Here is a 19,569-nt window from a genome sequence, read left to right on the forward strand (position 1 = left end):
TCATAATTCCCTTTATTTAAATTCTGGACCTTAGTCTCGATTTTAATTTCATCACTCTCCATGTCGAGTGAGAATTTGATCATATTGTGATCGCTCCTACCCAAAGGGCCTCGCACAAGATTGCTGATTAGCCCCTTATCATTGCATAATACCCAATCTAAAATGGCCTGCTCCCGAGTTGGTTCCTCGACATATTGGTCTTGATAACCGTCCCGTAAACATTCAAGGAATTCCTCCTCCTCTGTATTTTTACCAATTTGACTAGTCCAATCTATATGCAAATTAAAGTCTCCCATGATGACAGCTGTTCCCTTATTGCACGCTTTTCTAATTTCTCTTTTAATCCCTTCCCTCACCTCTACACTACTATTTGGAGGCCTATATACCACCCCCACTAACTTTTTCCGCCCCTTGCTATTCCTCAGTTCTACCCATATAGATTCCGCCTCTTCTGAGTTAATATCCTTCCTGTCAATCGTGTCGGTCCCTTCTCTCACCATCAATACTACCCCATCCCCTTTTCTTTCTTGCCGTAAATATCATATACCCTGGGATGTTCCCAGGCTTGCCCACCCTGCAGCCATGTTTCTGTAATCCCAATCAAATCATATTTGTTTATCTCAATTTCCACAGTTAATTCATCTACCTTGTTCCGAATGCTTCTTGCATTAAGATATAAAGCCTTCAGATTTGCTTTTTTTCACCCTCCTTGCTCTTTCTGATTTTTTACTTTCGCTGCCTAACCTAACTTTTCCTGTTTTATCTTTTCCGTCCTTTGCCCTATCATACAGTTTCCCACCCCCCTGCCAAATTAGTTTAAACCGCACCCGACGGCTGTACCAAACCTAGCTGCCAATAGATTGACCCCTTTTGGGTTTAGGTGTAACCCATCCTTCTTGTAGAGGTCATGCCTTCCCCAAAAGAGATCCCAATGATCCAAGAAGCCAAAACCCTGTCCTTTACACCAGCCCCTCAGCCACACATTCATTTTTCTTAACCTTCCATTTTTGTATACTTGATCAAAATTCATGAGGTGCACTATGTAAAGCATACTGACTAGATGCATGACAGCCTGATTTGGAAATTCTTGTGCCCAAGAATGCAGAAGGCTGCTGAAGGTTGCAAACAGCCACATGCATCATAGCCTCTGACCTCCCATCCACTCGAAGCATCTATGTGAAGTGCTGCCTCAAGGCCAGTTTCTTTGCAACAGCGATTTCGACTCCAACTTCCCATTGGTACTCTAATCACAGACTGGTCCAACAGCACAAAAAGACTGTCTGGTCTCTTGCAAGTCACTTTTTGTTGCACGCTGATATTGGCTCAAACCGTGCATCTTGGCGCCTCACAGATCGGCGGGCAGCAACCTCCTTTGAAGAAGACCGCAGAGCCCACCTCACTGACAAAAGGCAAAGGAGGAAAAACCCAACACCCAACCCCAACCACCCAATTTTCCCCTGCAGCCGCTGCAACCGTGTCTGCCTGTCCCGCATCGGACTTGTCAGCCACAAACGAGCCTGCAGCTGACGTGGACTTTTACCCCCTCCATAAATCTTCGTCCGCGAAGCCAAGCCAAAGAAGAAAGAAGAAAAGAAACAAAGTGTATGACAATAGACAGTAGGTGCTGGAGTAGGCCAATCAGCCTGTCAAGCCTGCACCGCCATTTTTCAGATCATGGCTGATCATTCACTACCAGTACCCTTCCCAGCCTTATCCCCATCACCCTTGACTCCCCTGCCCACATGAACCTTATCTAACTCCCTTTTGAATATATCCAGCGAATCTGCACCTACCACCCTCTGTGGCAGAGCATTCCACAGATCCACACTTCTCTGGGTTAAAAAAAAAAATTCCTCCTCATCTCTGTCCTAAAAGGCCTTCCCTGTATTTTTAAACTATGCCCTCTAGTCCTAGACTCTCCCAACATTGGGAACATGTAATCTGATTTCACCCTGTCTAGCCCCTGGATAATCTTGTATACCTCAATCATGTCTCCCCTCATCCTTCTAAACTCCATCACATATAAGCCCAGTCTTTCTAGCCTTTCAGCATATGTCAATTCTGCCATCCCAGGAACTAACTTTGTAAATCTGCACTGCACTCCCTCTATAGCGAGTATGTCCTTCCTCAAATTTGGGGACCAGAACTGGATGCAATATTCCAGGTGAGGTCTTACCAGCGCCCTGTACAACTGCAGGGGGGCATCTCTGCTCCTATACTCCAATCCCCTCTTTATGAAAGCCAATATGCCATTTGCCTTCTTCACAGCTTGCTGAACCTGCATGCTAATTTTTAGTGACTGGTATACAAGTACAACCCAAATCCCTTTGCACTACCTCACTCCCTAGCTTGACTCCATTTAAATAATAATCTGCTGTCTTATTACTGGCTCCAAAATGGATAACCTCACATTTGCTCACACTGAACATCTTCCATTCCTCCGCCCACTCCCCCAATCTGTCCAAGTCCCTCTGCATTTTCCTGACATCTTCCTCACACTTTACACTGCCACCCAGTTTAGTGTCATCTGCAAATTTGCTCATGTTGTTAATAATCCCTTCATCCAAATTAATTAGATAAATGATTAACAACTGAGGACCCAACACTGAACCCTGTGGTACCCCACTCGTCACATCCTCCCATCCTGGAAATGACCTGTTTATCCCAACCCTTTGTTTCCTATTTCTTAACCAAATTTCTATCCATGTCATCACCCTACCCCCAATACCATGCTCCTTGATTTTTGCCTACTAGTCTCCAGTGTGGGACCTTATCAAAGGCTCTCTGGAATTCCAAGTACACTACATCCACTGGCTCTCCCAAGCCCACCCTCATTGTCACATCGCATTATTTCTGCCTAAGTGGTCTGCTATTTCTCCTTTTATGATAGATTCCAATATCTTCCCCACCACTGACGTCAGGCTGACTGGTTTATAATTTCCTGTATTCTCTCTCACTCCTTTCTTAAAAAGCGGCACTGTACCAGCCACTCTCCAATCCACAGGCACCTCCCCCGAACCTATGGAACTTTGGAAAATGTCGAGCAATGCATCCACAATGTACAGAGCAACTTCTCAAAGCTCCCTGGGATGCAGCCCATCAGGCCCTGGGACTTATCAGCCCTCAGTCCTAACAATTTACCCACAGCAACCTGCTTCTGGATATGGATAACCATCAGATTTCCCATCTCCTTAGGAAATTTCACCAAGTCCCTTGATACTACATAACCTCTATGCCCTATCTGACCATAACCTGTCTCCTCCTTGGAGAAGACTGATACAAAGTATCTGTTAATTTCCTCAGCCATTTCCAAATCAGTTTCCAGTAATAATTTCACCCTTTTATGTTTTTAAGGGCCCAATTTTGGTCCCAACCAATTTCTTCCTCTTTTCATAACTAAAGAAGCTTTTGCTATCCCCTTTTATATTATTTGCTAATTTACTCTCATACTTCATTTTCCCCTCCCGTATGAACTTTTTTTAGTTTCCCTCTGTTTTTTTGAAGGTTTTCCAATCCTCTAATCTCCCACTCTGCTTTGCTATCTTATACTTACTCTCTTTGGACTTGATACTGCACTTGATTTCATTTGTCAGCTACAGCTGCCATTTGCTCCCCTTGGAGTCTTTCCTCCTTTTCAGAATAAATTTGTCCTGAATCCTGTGAAAAATGCCTAGGAATACCTGCCATTATTGTTCAGTTTTCCTCCTATCGAGGGTATCCTTCCATTTTATTTTGGCCACCTCCTCCCTCATAGTTGTATCATCCCCTTTATTCAACTGCAGCACTCTTGTTTCCGACTTCCTTTCCTTCTTCCTTTTCATTCGCAGATTAAAAGTAACTAATGGATAATGGCTAATGGCTCCCCTACTTCAAGGTCCCTTATTAACTCCGCATTGTTGCACAGTACCAAGTCCAGAATCATTATCGTAAAGTTTTTTTTTGTGCTGAGCAATTTGAGTTGAATTTCTTGCAGGTTTGGTTGATTTATGTGAATGTTGAAAACCCTTGCATACCATTCACTGTGAGGGGCACTTTTCCAGTTGTCGTGGCCGACTTTCCACTTGTCTGGAGATGACCAATGTAATTTGTTCATTAGTGGTGAGAAGCAATACATGGTTCTTTCTTTCTTTGGCTTGGCTTCGCGGACGAAGATTTATGGAGGGGGTAAAAAGTCCACGTCAGCTGCAGGCTCGTTTGTGGCTGACCAGTCCGATGCGGGACAGGCAGACACGATTGCAGCGGTTGCAAGGGAAAATTGGTTGGTTGGGGTTGGGTGTTGGGTTTTTCCTCCTTTGCCTTTTGTCAGTGAGGTGGGCTCTGCGGTCTTCTTCAAAGGAGGCTGCTGCCCGCCAAACTGTGAGGCGCCAAGATGCACGGTTTGAGGCGTTATCAGCCCACTGGCGGTGGTCAATGTGGCAGGCACCAAGAGATTTCTTTAGGCAGTCCTTGTACCTTTTCTTTGGTGCACCTCTGTCACGGTGGCCAGTGGAGAGCTCGCCATATAATACGATCTTGGGAAGGCGATGGTATCCATTCTGGAGACGTGACCCATCCAGCGCAGCTGGATCTTCAGCAGCGTGGACTCGATGCTGTCGACCTCTGCCATCTCGAATACCTCGACGTTAGGGGTGTGAGCGCTCCAATGGATGTTGAGGATGGAGCGGAGACAACGCTGGTGGAAGCGTTCTAGGAGCCGTAGGTGGTGCCGGTAGAGGACCCAAGATTCGGAGCCGAACAGGAGTGTGGGTATGACAACGGCTCTGTATACGCTTATCTTTGTGAGGTTTTTCAGTTGGTTGTTTTTCCAGACTCTTTTGTGTAGTCTTCCAAAGGCGCTATTTGCCTTGGCGAGTCTGTTGTCTATCTCATTGTCGATCCTTGCATCTGATGAAATGGTGCAGCCGAGATAGGTAAACTGGTTGACCGTTTTGAGTTTTGTGTGCCCGATGGAGATGTGGGGGGGCTGGTAGTCATGGTGGGGAGCTGGCTGATGGAGGACCTCAGTTTTCTTCAGGCTGACTTCCAGGCCAAACATTTTGGCAGTTTCCGCAAAGCAGGACGTCAAGCGCTGAAGAGCTGGCTCTGAATGGGCAACTAAAGCGGCATCATCTGCAAAGAGTAGTTCACGGACAAGTTTCTCTTGTGTCTTGGTGTGAGCTTGCAGGCGCCTCAGATTGAAGAGACTGCCATCCGTGCGGTACCGGATGTAAACAGCGTCTTCATTGTTGGGGTCTTTCATGGCTTGGTTCAGCATCATGCTGAAGAAGATTGAAAAGAGGGTTGGTGTACATGGTATACTGTAATAAATTGTTAAAATTTAATGCAAGGGAATTGTCCTTTATATAATTGTGTGTGCATCTATTATCTCAGTATATGTGTATAAAGAGAGAATTTGCAGTCATATATCAAGTTACATTTTTTACCTTGTGAGTAATATTGTGGTCCTGCATTTCATAACCAGTGTAAACACCAAAATATCCCATTTCACTTGTCAATTTAGCTTAAATATTATAACAAATGTTAACAAAAAATAAACTGCCATGATTTACAGAAATATTTATTTCTTAGTTGGACCATTGTAAAACATTTCTGTGCTTGTTGAATAAAGAATATCACCGATGGTGTTGAACAGACATTTTTGTGTCACATTGCTCAAAACTCAACGGAATTCCATGTGACAGTAAATACAAAAGTATAATTGTAAAAAAAAAATACTCCAGAGGGTTGTTAATTTGTACTGTGACATCTTGGCCATGAGTTTTAACTCCATCAATGACATCTACAAGAGGCAGTGTGTTAAGAAAGCAGACTCTATCCTCAATGACCCCTCCCACCCAGGTCATACCCTCTTCACTCTGCAACTCTTTGGAAATAGTGAAAGGGGAAAAAAAAAGTGATTCTTTGTTCATTCACGAATATGATGGCAGCAGAGAAGAAACTGTCCTTGTGCCACTGAGTGCTCATGCTTCTATACTTTTTTCCTGATGGTGGCAGAATGAAGAAGGCATGGCCTGGGTGGTAGGGGTCCAAGAGGAAGTTTTCTTAAGATACCGCCTCTTGCAGATGTCCTCGATGGAGTGAAGTCTGGTGCCCATGATGTCACAGGCCGATTAACAACCCTCTGTAGTTTTTTCCCCTGTCCTGATCATTGGTAACTTCATACCAGACAGTGATGCAACCAGACAGAATCCTCTCCATGGTACACCTGTAGAAGCTATTGGGTCTTTGATGACATACCAAGCCTCAAAGTATAGCAGATGGTGAGACTTCATGATCACCTTGACACGGAGGCTCCAGGACAGATCCTCAGATATTGCCACCCAGTAATTTGAAGGTCTTGACCCTCTCCACTACAGAGTCCTTGATGAAGACTTGTTGGTACCCCTCCTGATTTCCCTCCCCCCTCCTGAAGTCACAATCATCTCCTTGGTTTTACCAATGTTGAGTGCAAGATTGTTGTTCTGACATCACTCAACTAGCTGATCTACCTCTGTGCTGTACATTTCCTCTTTGCTGTTTGATTCTGCCAACGAATGTGGCGTCATCAGCAAATTTTTAAATGGCATTTGAATTAGCCACACAGTCATCTGTGTGGAGTGAATAGAGCAGTGGGCTTACCATGCATCCTTGATGTGTGCCTGTGATGCTAGTTAGTGAGATGTTATTTCTGATTCATTTTGACTGGTCTTCTGATGAGCAAGTTAAGGACCTAGTTGTGCTGTACAACTGAAGATCTAAGGAGACTCCAGATGCTGAAATCTGGAGCAAGAATAATCTGCTTGTTGAACTCAGCAAGTGAAGCAGCATCAAGCTATACTTCAGCTTCGAACCCTCCATCAAGTCTCGATGAAGGGTCTCAGCCTGAAATGTTGACTATTCTTTTGCTCCTGTTGCTCCTCCTCGACTTGCTGAGTTTCCCCCAGCAGATTGTTTGCTGCCAAAGATCTTGGGACTCTGTTTTGATGTTCTCACATCATTCTAATTTTCCTCTTTCACTCTCATTACCACACATGGAACTTTTATTTTACTGTTCACTTGAGGTGTCTACATCCTTTTCCTGTCCCTTTTTCACCACTTCATAGCTTTTGCATTTTTAAATAATTTCTACTTTGGCTTTTGCACAACAGTTGCAGTTATCATTTTCTTCATAGTAAGTTTTAGGTCTTAAAGATACTTGAGTTGCTATTTGTAAAAATGAATGAATAATGAAAGAACATGCAACAAGTCAATGGTCTTTTAATTGAGGTGAGTGCAACAATGTCATTCCATATGGTACAAACTGTTCTGAGGAAGATGTGTTCATTAATGATGGTGCTTTCCCTGAATAACAATGTCAGACGAAGAGCCCATCATAAATTATATCACCAGTTATCTGTATGTTCTGTGTATCAAATTTTCGTATTTTAGTTTGCTGTTATCGAACAAGGATGGAGCAAGTAACAATGTTTTTGGGTGAAGGCAGTCACCTTCGACCAATAATAATAACAGCTGGTAGAACTGTGCTTTATGATTGAAATTACATGGAAGAAGTGATTCTTAAGTGTACATTCATATTGACCATAAGTTCATTTAAAAAAAAATTAGAGCAAAGTAGCAGATTCCAGCCATTGAAATCCATGCCACTCAACTTCACCCAAATTAACCTGCAATCCTGTATATTTTAGTGGATGAGGAAACCTGAAAACCCAACGGAAAGCCTGAGTTTGAACGTTCTTTCCAGAGCTAAGTCCTTTCAGATAGTGTCAGATTTCAACCCAGGTCACAGGCTCTCTAATATTTGAAATAGATACTCTCCGTAAATATTATTCCGTTGTTTCAACGTGCAACCTGTCGCATATAGTTGAATTGCAATTAATTTGAGGATCCCGTGGAGAGGAATGGTATATTTATTTACTGTTCACCTTGTTTGCAATGATTAACCGGTAATTTTAAAACCTCCTAGCAAATATTGCAGTGAATTTGGCATGTTTTTAGCAGAGCTCATGCTTCACAGTCTCAATTACATGGTTCTCTGAGCAATTCCAGATTGATGTCTTTTATAGCCTCATTTTCTGGCAATTTATGTTAATGAGAAATGAATTTAAACTCCTGTTATTTGCATCTCTGTCGGGTTACTGGCCAGTGCATCCCAAAGACAAATTAGATCAGCAGTCTGTGCTTGGATTTGGAAAGCAAAATATAAATTTTGCATGGTTGATTATTATTGCCATGCAGATTTTTTGGTGTGGTGTGATTAAATACTGTAAATTAGATGGGGATTTTCCTTTTATCGATTGGCTTAAAATGAATACCGTAAGACTTTTTTTGGGTATTGACTGCAAGGTGATCCTCACCTGTAACAGGGATTGGTGGGAATGTAGTGTGGAGGTCAAGATCAGCTCAGTCAAGATGTTGCTTGATTGTGGGACAGGCTCAAGGGTGATCGGAGAGCCTAAGTTTCTTGTGATATGATGGACTTTCATGTATATTTATCACATTTTCTGTTTTTCTGTAACAAGTGTTGAGAAGCTAATGTTTGCTATGCCCCCCAAAAAGTTAAAAATGTGATGTTTCCATGTTTCAAAGAAATAGAATAAGCAGAGAATTATGTTTTTTGGGGGGGGGAGGGGGTGGGGAGGAGGGTAGTTAAAGGGAAGTTGGGTTTTCTCACAAGAAATTAAAAACAACATAACTTCACAAGGTTATATAATATTTAATTGGTTCTATGAAGATGGTCGTTAGTTGCTTAGAAATATTTTTGGAGATTTTCATTTCACCTGTGTACAGCTCAATAAATCTGTTAGTGTTATATCAGGATTGTGGAGGAACACTTGGCTTCCCTGCCTGGAACATTGGGTATTGCAGATGGTCATGTGACCTCCGTCAGTCACCTATTCGGAAGTTGCATCACCTGCCAATCAAGGTTGGACTCTGGCCATCCATTCGTGCACGCCTTAACGTTGACTCATTTAAATGAGTTAGCATCATTAATGGCCAGATGCCCACTCAGAACAGAATGAAACATTGATGCATACCACATTTCTCTCTCTCGCTCTCTGTGCTTCTTGCTCCATGCCAGGATGTTGCTGTGGACACCACTGGAGGAGTTACAGGTAAGGTGTGCACGACACTGAGTTGAGCTGTAGTACTGCAGTTTTTCAGTTTGCAGAGAGCCGCACCCCCATTGATGCAGGGAATTAGGAGTGTGCTTGAAAGTCCCAGTCTGTGAAATGTGCACACGTGTGGGAGGTGAGCAGCCACCGATTTCTTCCCCCCCACCCCAGAAGTGCAATGTCTTCTCAGATTGTTTTCCTGGTTGTTAGTCCCAAGAGGGACATGTGTGGTGGTGACTAAATACCCCTCCAAGTGACCAATCACCTTCGTGCTCCCTGGGAAGTGGTGCTTGAGGGTGCCCCCGAAGATGCCCATGATCAATGCACACTCCCTAACAATTAGTGTCCCCACATCAACAGTGTGCTACTGTGGCCGGCCACGTAGGCCGCATTCCAGGAGGACCGGGAACCTGGCCCAAACTGCAGTCACCACCTGTTCCCATAGGGTGGTGCCATCATCAACCCCTTCTCGCGGCACCCACAAGGCATTGCCAATCATCTGTTGGTCAGATAGACTGCCTAAGGGCTCACTTCTCATTAAGAGAACAGGAAATTGGGGAGCCCCCCTTCATTTCCCAACTGCAGCAGCAGCAGCGTGGCTAGGTGGTATCCGTCCCCTCACCTAGTTAGTCCTTAGCAGAGTAGTACCAAGGACTCCATTATCTCAATGAGCATATATGTCCCTGCTCAAGGTTCCCCTCATTTTTGGCTACCTCCCCATTTTGGAGGGTTGGCAGGTCTAGTCAAGCTTGCTGAAGGCTTGGGCTTGCAGAAAGAAGGATGTGTGTTGTGGGACTCAGTTTACTCATGGTTATCTCCATGCATCCATCCACACCAACCCATCCCCCAACCATGTGTCAATCCCCTCCCCTGCTGGACAATGGCTCAGACTTTCCCTGGGTCAAGTTGCGAGTCAGACTAGGTAGCTGTTGTTTCAATCAGCTTGGAAGCTGCCTCCATGACTTTAATTTTTAGGTTGGTCACTTGGCCTTGGGCAGTCTGCACTTCCTCACAGTGCAAAACAGGGATCTCCCAATCTTTCTGGGCACCGTGATTACTTAAATTGGATATGATACCCCACTGGCATACAAGTATGGATATCAGTAACCATAGGGGTCCTCACCAACTCGTTCCCCCCCCCCCCCCCCTCCCCAGCCTTGGGAAACCTCAGCAACTCCAGATGGGAGACCATGTGGTGCCCTATATTTTCTCCATGGGGGTTCAACCTGTCAACCCAATCAACTGGCATGGTGTGGCTGAACCCCTGACGGTCTCTGGTCCACCTGGGGATTTTATAATCTGACGCTGGGGTCCCTTCCCTTTCTGTGGGTTGTTTCCTCCTGCACCCATTGGTGAGCAGATATACAATCATACATGCACTCACTTGTTAATATGATCTCCCACATTGTTACTGTGATCGACTACTCCCATATGGTTGAGATTCCATGTGTGTGCAACTGAAACTCTTTGACCCTTACTCTCAGTGCCAATTGTCGTGTTGGAAAGAGTATCAGGATCTGTGTATTTACAGAGAGGCAAGTCTGTACACATGTTGCAATCACACCAACTTTAGTTAACACACGGGAGACAAAAGGGAGAATGTTAAATGGTTCTAGATTACTATTTCACTAAAGCAACCTGACCCAGGTTGGACTCCGACAATAGTCAACCTATACTCGACAGGCTCACACACTTGAGTATATACACACACTACAAAAGGGACCCTTACACATACCCGGTTCCTTGTACCAGTGTGGGGTGTGTCTCTGCAAGTATTGATTTATCATAGTACCACGGCTCTGCTTTAGAGTAGTGCACACCTTACCTGCGACACTTGCAGCATGTCCACAGTAGCGATCTAGCATGGAGTGGTGTCTGGGGCTTGGAATATGAGGCAGAGAGAAAGAATGTACTATGTGTTGGTGTTATATACTAATCTATGCTTCTAGCCAATAGTGACCCTAGGTGATTTAAGTTGGCCAATGTCAAGCTTGGTTGACAGATGATGTGACTTTCAGTCAGGGAGGCCACTTTTCCTCCACACAACAATAACAATGTTGGCTTTTGCCTGGCTTGACTACTAGAAATGAAGTGATTACTGGTAGGGGTTGATGTGAAACTGGGAAGCATAGTACTAGTGAATCATTTGATGATTTTAAATAAAAATCAGAATAAAATAATGGAAATTCAGATTTATTGCCAGAGTGGCATGGCATCACATACAAATCTGAGATTCATTCTCTGCAGGTGAGGCAGAATTATCATTTATTGGTAGTAAAAAAAAAACTACACAGTCTATACATGTAAAGAAATAAAGAATTGTAAACAGATAACAAATGTAAATAAACTATGCAATACAAAGAGAATAAAAAAATCTATTGTTTTATTCTGAAAATTTAAGTTGCATGGAATTTTGTGTTGCAAAGCAAAAACAAAACTCGCAAAAGGCTTGCATATACTTAAAATTAGTGAAATTAAAATGCAGTTGTCCTAAATTCTCTCTCTCTCTCTCACTCACTCACTCACTCACTCACTCACTCACTCACTCACTCACTCACTCACTCACTCACTCACTCACTCACTCACTCACTCACTCACTCACTCACTCACTCACTCACTCACTCACTCACTCACTCACTCACTCACTCACTCACTCACTCACTCACTCACTCACTCACTCACTCACTCACTCACTCACTCACTCACTCACTCACTCACTCACTCACTCACTCACTCACTCACTCACTCACTCACTCACTCACTCAAATCATGGAGTTTTTTCTCTTAAAATGTGACTGTTGGATGCAAGTTTGTGTTGTGATGAGGTGATGATCTGTTGTTAAGTTTCATGTGTTAGTCTCGTGATGATATTGCAAATCAAGTGTGTCAGAATATTCTTCATTAAATCAACTAAAATCATGGTGCTTCAGCCAGTCGCATATAAAATGTCAGCTCTCTTGCTGAATGTGAATGCATGTTAATTTTTAACTTGAGCAATACCTTGAACATGATAACTGAAGCAATAATCAGACAGCATATTCACTTACAAGATGAACCAATGTTGGAAGTGCATTGATTGGAATGATTTGGGAATGTGCTGTTGAATTGAAGGATTAAACCAATAGGTGTAGTAAACTGAGGCAAAATGTAGGAGGTTGTATGAAAATGAGTTATTTCAAACATACAGTTTAAAACTGAAATTTTAAAATGTTGTCTTTGTCTTGGGAGACACACTTGGGATATTTGGGGATAAATGCTCTCAAAATTAGCTTTGGACAAGTATAATGGTGAAGATGGGAGCAAATATTCTGCCAGAAGAGGGCCTTGGTTGAGCTTTGCTTGTAGCAGCTGTTTAAATAAAGTTGTGTTTGAATAAAGTGGTCTCCCAGGATGAAGATCTGGTTGATTCCACTCACCAAAATGTCTTCTTGTCCCTCAGAAAGAGTCTTATCTTGGTTCGCAAGGACATTTTTCTGTAAAGTTGGCGGGGGGGGGGGGGGGGAGGGAGAGGTATTTTATCCAGTCAAGGGAGCCAGTTGGAGGTAGGTCCAGTGTGTTATGTTAGTAAGTGGATTTTTGGAGAGTTTAAAGAGTGCGCAGGGTCTGGACTTTGGCCTTTCCAACTGAGTGGGTAAATTAATTAATTGGAAAGGACCAATAAAGGGTGAGTTAGGTAAAGGAGCAGTCAGTGAGTGAGTGAGTGGCATAGTGAAGGGGTGGGACTTCAAGGCTGTGGCTCGAGAGGCTTCGAGCAAAGGAAGTGAGGTAAAGTTGTGGAGGCATTGGGGTAGTCCTGTGCTCTGCTTGCAGGATGTGGGAGGTCAGAGACAGCACACCTGCTCCTGACGACTACACCTGCAAAAGGTGCATCCAGCTGCAACTCCTGGGAGATTGTGTACAGATACTGGAGTTGTAGCTGGATGAGCTTCAGATCATAAGGGAGGCAGAGGCAATGACAGGAGTTGCAGGGAGATGGTCACCCCCAACAGATAGGAGTCAGCTGAGGGAAGGGGAGGGTTGTGGGGAGATGGACAGTGCAGAGTACCCCTGCGACTGTTCCCCTCAATAATACGTATACTGTTGTGAGAGGTGGGGGAGGGAGACCTACCAGAGAGGTTGCAGTGGTCAGGTCTCTGGCACAGGGGCTGGCCCCTCAGCTCAGAAGGGAAATCGTGGGGAGGGGTGGGGGGAGAGAGAAGAGAGTTTGTAATTTGGGACTCACTGGTTTGGGGAGCAGATAGGTTTGCTGAATGAGGCTCCTGGTTGGTATGTTGCCTCCCAGCTACCAGGGTCAGGGATGTCTCTGATCGGGTACACAGCATTCTGGAGGGGGAGGGTAAGCAGCCAGATGTTGTGATCCACATGGGGATGAGGTCCTGAAGGAAGACTATATGGAGTTAGGAAAGAAGTTAAAAAGCAGGACCTCATGGGTAGTCTCTGGATTGCTGCTTATGCCACGTGATAGAGAGGATAGGAATAGGAAGATGTGGTGGATGAAGAGTTGGTGCAGAGGGGCAGGGGTTCAGATTTCTGGATCATTGGGATCTCTTCTGGATAAGGTCTGACTTCAAAAATGACAGGCTGTACTTAAATGGGAGGGGAACCAATGCTGTCACATTTGCTAAAGCTGTTGCAGAGGGTTTAACTAGTTTGGGGGTGGGAATCAGAATGAGAATGTGGAGATTAGGGTAGAACCGCACCTAGATTTAAAAGGAGAGAGGAATCAGAATGTTAAAGTTAATGAAGGAGGGGAATAGTTAGTGTATGGTAATCAAAGGAATGTATATATTTCAATGCAAGGAGCTTTGTAAGAAAGGTGGATTGACACATGAAAATATGATTGAGCCAGTGCTCCGGGTAGTGAGCACAACCAAAGGCCAGCAACGACACTGGCCCCAACAGTGAACAAAGGCAGCTTAAACGCGAGCAACCCCAAAATGGCGCTGGCCTTGCTGTGCAGCCAACAGGCAGGGACATAGCTACGTGAGAAGTCATAAGAGATGGCGGAAATTTTGTTTTCTTCAGGTTTCACTATGGAAAGGCATATTGAGCCAGGTGAAGTAAGGAAATCTGGTAGTGAAGTCATAGATAATGTTGTTTATTCCTTTTGAAGTGCACCAACATAGAGATTTTCCCAGAGCAAAACCCATACAACATTGTTTCCATGTTTTCACCAAACTCCTAAATTTTTGTCTGCATGCTTCTGTAACCAACTTATAAGCTTTCAATACTGCTTGTTTAACAGTATCATAATTTGCTACTTGCTCTGTTGTCAAGCGAGAGTATGCAATTAGTGCTGGGTCCTTCAATACGCTTTGGAGCATAAGAGGCTTTTTTTGGGGGCCATCTTGAGCTCTCAGCAACCTTTTCAAAAAGCTGAAAATGTGTCTATATCTCCCTCATCTTTAAGGTGTTGATCTTAATGCAGATGTATTACGCATTGTAAAGTCTCTAAAGTCCTCAAAAAAAGTAATATTTAACCAATTATCTCCCAACCTTCACCAAAATAAAATAGCAGAAAAGTTTCAGTTGAGATACCAAGCCCACCATGGCACGGAGATGGCTATATTAAGAATATACAACGACCTACTCCTTACCACAGATTTGGGTGGCACCACTGTCCTAATGCCTCTTGACCTCAGTGCAGTGTTCAACACTGTTGATCGTGCTATTGTGATAGACTGTCACCAACAGGAGGTTGGTATCAATGGTGTGGCACTTAGCTGATTCAAATCTTACCTCCCTGACAGGGCTTTCACTGGCAACTACACTTCGGCCTCAGCCACCCTCTCCTGCGGGGTTTCACAAGGATCCACTCTTGGATCTATTCTTGCTGTACATGCTCTTCCTTGGCCATCTCATTGCAAAAACAGGGCATCTCCTTCCACTGTTTTGCCACGACTCCCAGCTCTACCCCCCCCCAAAAAAAAAACTATGTCCAGTCAAAAATCACCAACCTCACTAACTGTCTGGAAGACACAAAATGCTGGATGGCCCGCAATTTCCTCCAACTTAATGAGACAAAATCTGAGATCATCCTATTGCCACCCCCCCACCCCCCATTTCACCAAAAAGTTACACTACTCCCAAGGTAATATATCCACTCTTTTTGAACTTGTTGCAAGATCAAACCAGCAACTACAAAGAAAGCATATTACACAGGGGTAAAGATGAACTATTACTTTATTAACAAAACAATTCTCCTTCAAACTTTAATTCAAAATCCTACCCCCCCCCCACTCTTTTTATAGCAATGCCCACTGGTTACTATGCAAATCTCTATAAGTGTAAAACTAATAAATTCCCCAGCCTCAATATAACATATGTAATTAAAGTCTAAGTTATATTTCCAACCAGCCCACAGAAAAACTTAGACACAAAACAAACACAAAACACACAAGACTCACAAAACTTTGATCTCAACTGAAGCAAAGATCATAAAGAAAATACAATTTTTAGTGCTGTTTTGCTTGATATTTTTGCATTTTGTGTTACACTTGCTGCTTACTGTCTTGCGGGATCATAGTAAAATGAGAACCTGATAACTGAAAATAATTAAGTATATTTGATTTTATGTAGTTTTTCTCTACTCAATTGTTGATGCAATAAGTGATGATGGCATTGGCATGAATAGCTTTGAAGGTTTTTCCTGTTTGATCGCACTATTTACAACGACACTTTGTGTTATCTAATATTGCAGTAACATCAGTGATCTCAGCAGTATCTATTCAAACAAGTTTTATCTAAAAAAAATATGCTGTTACTTGTTTGATCAGCTTGATTTGCAGTAGAATAAATTAAATCTACTATAGAGTTAATTGTAATGTAAATAATGACACATTTTGACCATATTTCTCCTTTTTTCATCAGTTCTGGAATACTGAATATACAGTCAACAAGCAGAATGAAAGGTGTGACATTTTGGGAATGTGCACCTGTTCTGGTTAAGAGCACATAGCTAGAATATTATAAACAGCTCTCTGTAAAGCAGGGGTTCCCAACCTGGGGTACACGTGCCCCCAGTGGTACATTTGCACTTTTCAGGGGGTACATTGGGTCTGAGAGAATAACCACTACTGTACAAATACATGGTGTTGCAATCTGCAGTCAAATTGCACAATGTTGTGTTTTTTTATCCTTAATTTTTAGGGGTACACGGGAACCTGTAAAAATGCCCAAGGGGTACAGAGGAACAAAAAGGTTGGGAACTCCTGCTGAAAAGAGTAATTCGCTAAGTGCATTGTTCTTATTCTTTTCGGACTTGTTTGAGTTCCATCATTTATGGTTTCTTTTGTTCTTTTCAAGTGGCATTGTTTCCTTGCGTGATTATATTGCTAAATAAAAGGATAAAAAGCCTTCTGTTGTGTATTCTAAGGATTCTAGTCCAGCAATTAATTTTAGTTCAATGCTTCAAACATTCTTCATGTCCAGTGTGCTTTCAGCTGTGCACTTTAATGGTTATTTTCAGTGTGGAATAAAGATGTTCAAAATTTAATTTAATAAAAAGTTAGTAGGGCAGTATTCTTTGTTGCAATTTTTTTCCGGCTTACTGTGTCTGCTGGAACGCAACCCCATCATATGTTGGGGAGCACCTGTATCCGTGGATGCAAATTGTCCTGAAAATAAATTCTGGGAATTTGAAGTTAAAACAGACAATGTTTGAGAAGCCAAGCAGGGCAGGTAGTGGTTATGGAAGGTAAAACTGAATTAGTGTTCTTGGATAACCATTTTGCTTTTCCCCTGTTCAATTTTTGAGTATTTTTTGGTTTAAATACTGATTTGCACTCAAGTAAAATGAATGAAACTGGAAAAAAATCCAAGGAAGTATAAAATGAAGAAATAAAGTACAAAATATTACAAATTATAAGCAGGATGCAGATCCCATTGTGCTCTCGAGCAGATAGAGGGTTGAAATTTGGAGACGTGTTAAATATAAAGTACATGTTTCTTTGCTGATGCTTGGTTGAGAGTATCGGCCTTCAGAATTTGAGCTTCTTGCCATATGGATGTAATTTTCACTGCTGATTCAACTGCTACAAGAATTTGTCTTTCCTGCACATCTGATGCTGCAGCAAGTCGGTGTTTGACAAGTTTATGCATGGCCACAACTCACTGAGAATATACAGTAAAAGAGAATGAGTAACAGCACTAATGAGAGCTATTTATAAAATAAATGAATGCAAATGAACAGTGAATGAGGGAAATAAGCTAAGAGAATGTAAAGGATAAATGAAGCAGACTTGTTGGAGGTGAAGGCAATAAAAAGTCCTTAGAATAAAGGAAATGAGGGAATTGGTAAAACCAATGAGCCAGAGGCTGTGTGAATGTTCCAGATTTGAAAAGTGTAAAATGCAGCAATTTTTATTGCGCTTGAGAACAAAATTTGTCATACCAAGAATATTTTCATAAACATCCTGCATAATAGTGTGGGAGTAAGTTTACTGCAGGGTTTCAAGAAGGCAGCTTGCCACCTCCTCAAGGGCAAGTCTAATCAATAAATAACAGGTTTGCTACTGACGCCCACATCCCATAAATTGCAACTAAACAAGTTGCGTAAGAAACGTACACAAAGTTTCAAAAAAAAATTGAGACATTATACCAAGTTGCATTGAAAGTTATGTGATGTGTCAGTATTAAACCTGTGGTGCTCTTATTGCACAATTTTTCCTGCCTTTTCAGCCCTGAAATAAATGTTACTATTGTATTTGGTATCTGCTATGTGATTTAGAACATTGAAAATTACACACAGAAATCAGCTCTGCCCAACATTATCTGCGCTGAACAGTTAATGCACATCTCTCTAATCCCTGCATACTGTATTTATGTATCTGTCCAGAAGCCTCAAATGTCCCTTAAGAATTTCAACATTGCTGTGCACCACTGGAACAACCAGCGTTGGATCGGTTTGGTGTACTGGCATCATAGGTAGTGCTTATTCATTCGAGGAAGCTAAAACTGAGGAAGGAAAGGGGCAAAAACAAAATTGAAAATGACTGATGTGCAGCTTCCTTACATATGCCACCTGTGTGAAAGCATTCCAGCTTATGCCGACCTGATAAGCCACCTTCAAACACATCACACGTGAAAGTCAGTGTGCCATGGACTTAATCAAGCATGAGTGAACAGCTACAATATGGTATTAGAAATGCCAACGTGATGGAACGATTGGCTCTCCAATTGCTTTTGAAGTCAATGAACGTGTTGTAATGACAGCTGAACAGGACAGTTTTCATCAGCCTTTATCCAGTCCATTTATTGGTACATAGACAATGTATAAAGCATGGACTAAGTTGAAAAAAAAAACTGTTCTGAAGTTGCCAGCTCCATCCTTTTCAAACCGAGAAGAGCTGTAAATTATTAAATCATTTTCGATGGCTGCAAAAAGGAAATTTCAAAATTTGACATAGGTTCAACTGAAATCTTTATGGATAACTTGGGTTCTTGGATATTATTCAGTGATCCATTATTGAATACAAAGGTCTTTACAGCTCCTTTTCATGGAGAATGAAGATAGTTTTCAAATGCTCATGGATTTTGCAAAACAAGTAAACAAAATAACTGGATGGATACCTTAACACTTGATTATTACAAGCTCCTGCTTTAGTAAAATGGGATTATCACTGTAAGGGATAGTACAGACAGGAGGGCCTGAATGGTAACATTTAACATTTCACACAAGCACCATCACAAAACAAATCATAGCTCAGCAATAATTCAGCACATTGGAAGAACTGAGGGAAGGTTTGTCACAGTCTGTTCCAGAATTAGATACATTTGCAAAGACATTGTGATTTTGCAAGGGGAGAACCATTCTGGCTGCTGAAGAGAAAGCAGCTGTTTGCAGCAGCTCTTGCGGCCAGTCATTTATATGAAATTCCGAGCAAAGCATGCTCTGTTGCCTTTTTGGTGGATTGACCTGTGCCAGGAGGGTCTTTTGAAAGCAAAAAAGCTTCGTTTTGATTGTCACTAACAGTGGAGGTCGCTTGGAGAGGCTGCTTCATTTTAAATGTGACTAGCAGTGAAGTTACTTGGAGAGACCGGTGCCAGGGTCTAGAAAGCTTCGTGGAGGCTGCCCAATTTGAGTCTTGCCCACAAAAGGACCAGGAGTGTTGTGACCACAGCTCATGTGGATGGACATTTCTTCAAAGGCAACGCAAGGAGAATTCGTGAGCCTGTAGCATCCACAGCTCCAGTCTCCCCATCAGTTGAACATTAATCCTGGGCATCAAATTTCAAAGGCTTATACTTAAAATCAAACCATGTCTGGTTGATTGTTTATTGTTGCTCGTTACATACGGTTCGTAACATGATGCACACACTTTTTCCGATACTTACATATTTGGGGGAGTAAGAGTAGCTTGGTTGGGGTGAATAGTAATGGGGCACCAGGTAATTGTAACTTTTATCCATGTTGATCAGCTTTCAGCTGAACTGCAAACTTGAATCAAATGAAGTAATGGTGACCTCATTGCTGCAT

General features: G+C 42.6%; 1 protein-coding gene and 1 long non-coding RNA gene across 8 annotated transcripts in view; one reads left to right on the forward strand and one right to left on the reverse strand.

Annotated features, from left to right (window-relative positions):
- The window catches only part of nedd4l (NEDD4 like E3 ubiquitin protein ligase), a 533,566-nt gene that overhangs the window by 60,199 nt on the left and 453,798 nt on the right, over positions 1-19,569 (forward strand). The window contains exon 1 of one of the 6 annotated variants that reach the window (XM_069924008.1): positions 6,483-7,245. The exons of the other annotated variants lie outside the window; for them this stretch is intronic. Coding sequence (XP_069780109.1) covers positions 7,216-7,245 — 30 coding nt within the window. The 5' untranslated portion in view covers positions 6,483-7,215. Of the gene's footprint in view, positions 1-6,482; positions 7,246-19,569 lie in introns of those variants that run through there. 6 annotated transcript variants of the gene reach the window in all.
- Positions 1-19,569, reverse strand: part of LOC138757143 (uncharacterized) — a 52,565-nt gene that overhangs the window by 25,001 nt on the left and 7,995 nt on the right. The window contains exon 1 of one of the 2 annotated variants that reach the window (XR_011353370.1): positions 6,238-6,372. The exons of the other annotated variant lie outside the window; for it this stretch is intronic. This is a non-coding gene — a long non-coding RNA (uncharacterized lncRNA). Of the gene's footprint in view, positions 1-6,237; positions 6,373-19,569 lie in introns of those variants that run through there. 2 annotated transcript variants of the gene reach the window in all.

The sequence above is a fragment of the Narcine bancroftii genome, chromosome 3, assembly GCF_036971445.1.
Source record: "Narcine bancroftii isolate sNarBan1 chromosome 3, sNarBan1.hap1, whole genome shotgun sequence".
Lineage (NCBI taxonomy): Eukaryota > Metazoa > Chordata > Chondrichthyes > Torpediniformes > Narcinidae > Narcine > Narcine bancroftii.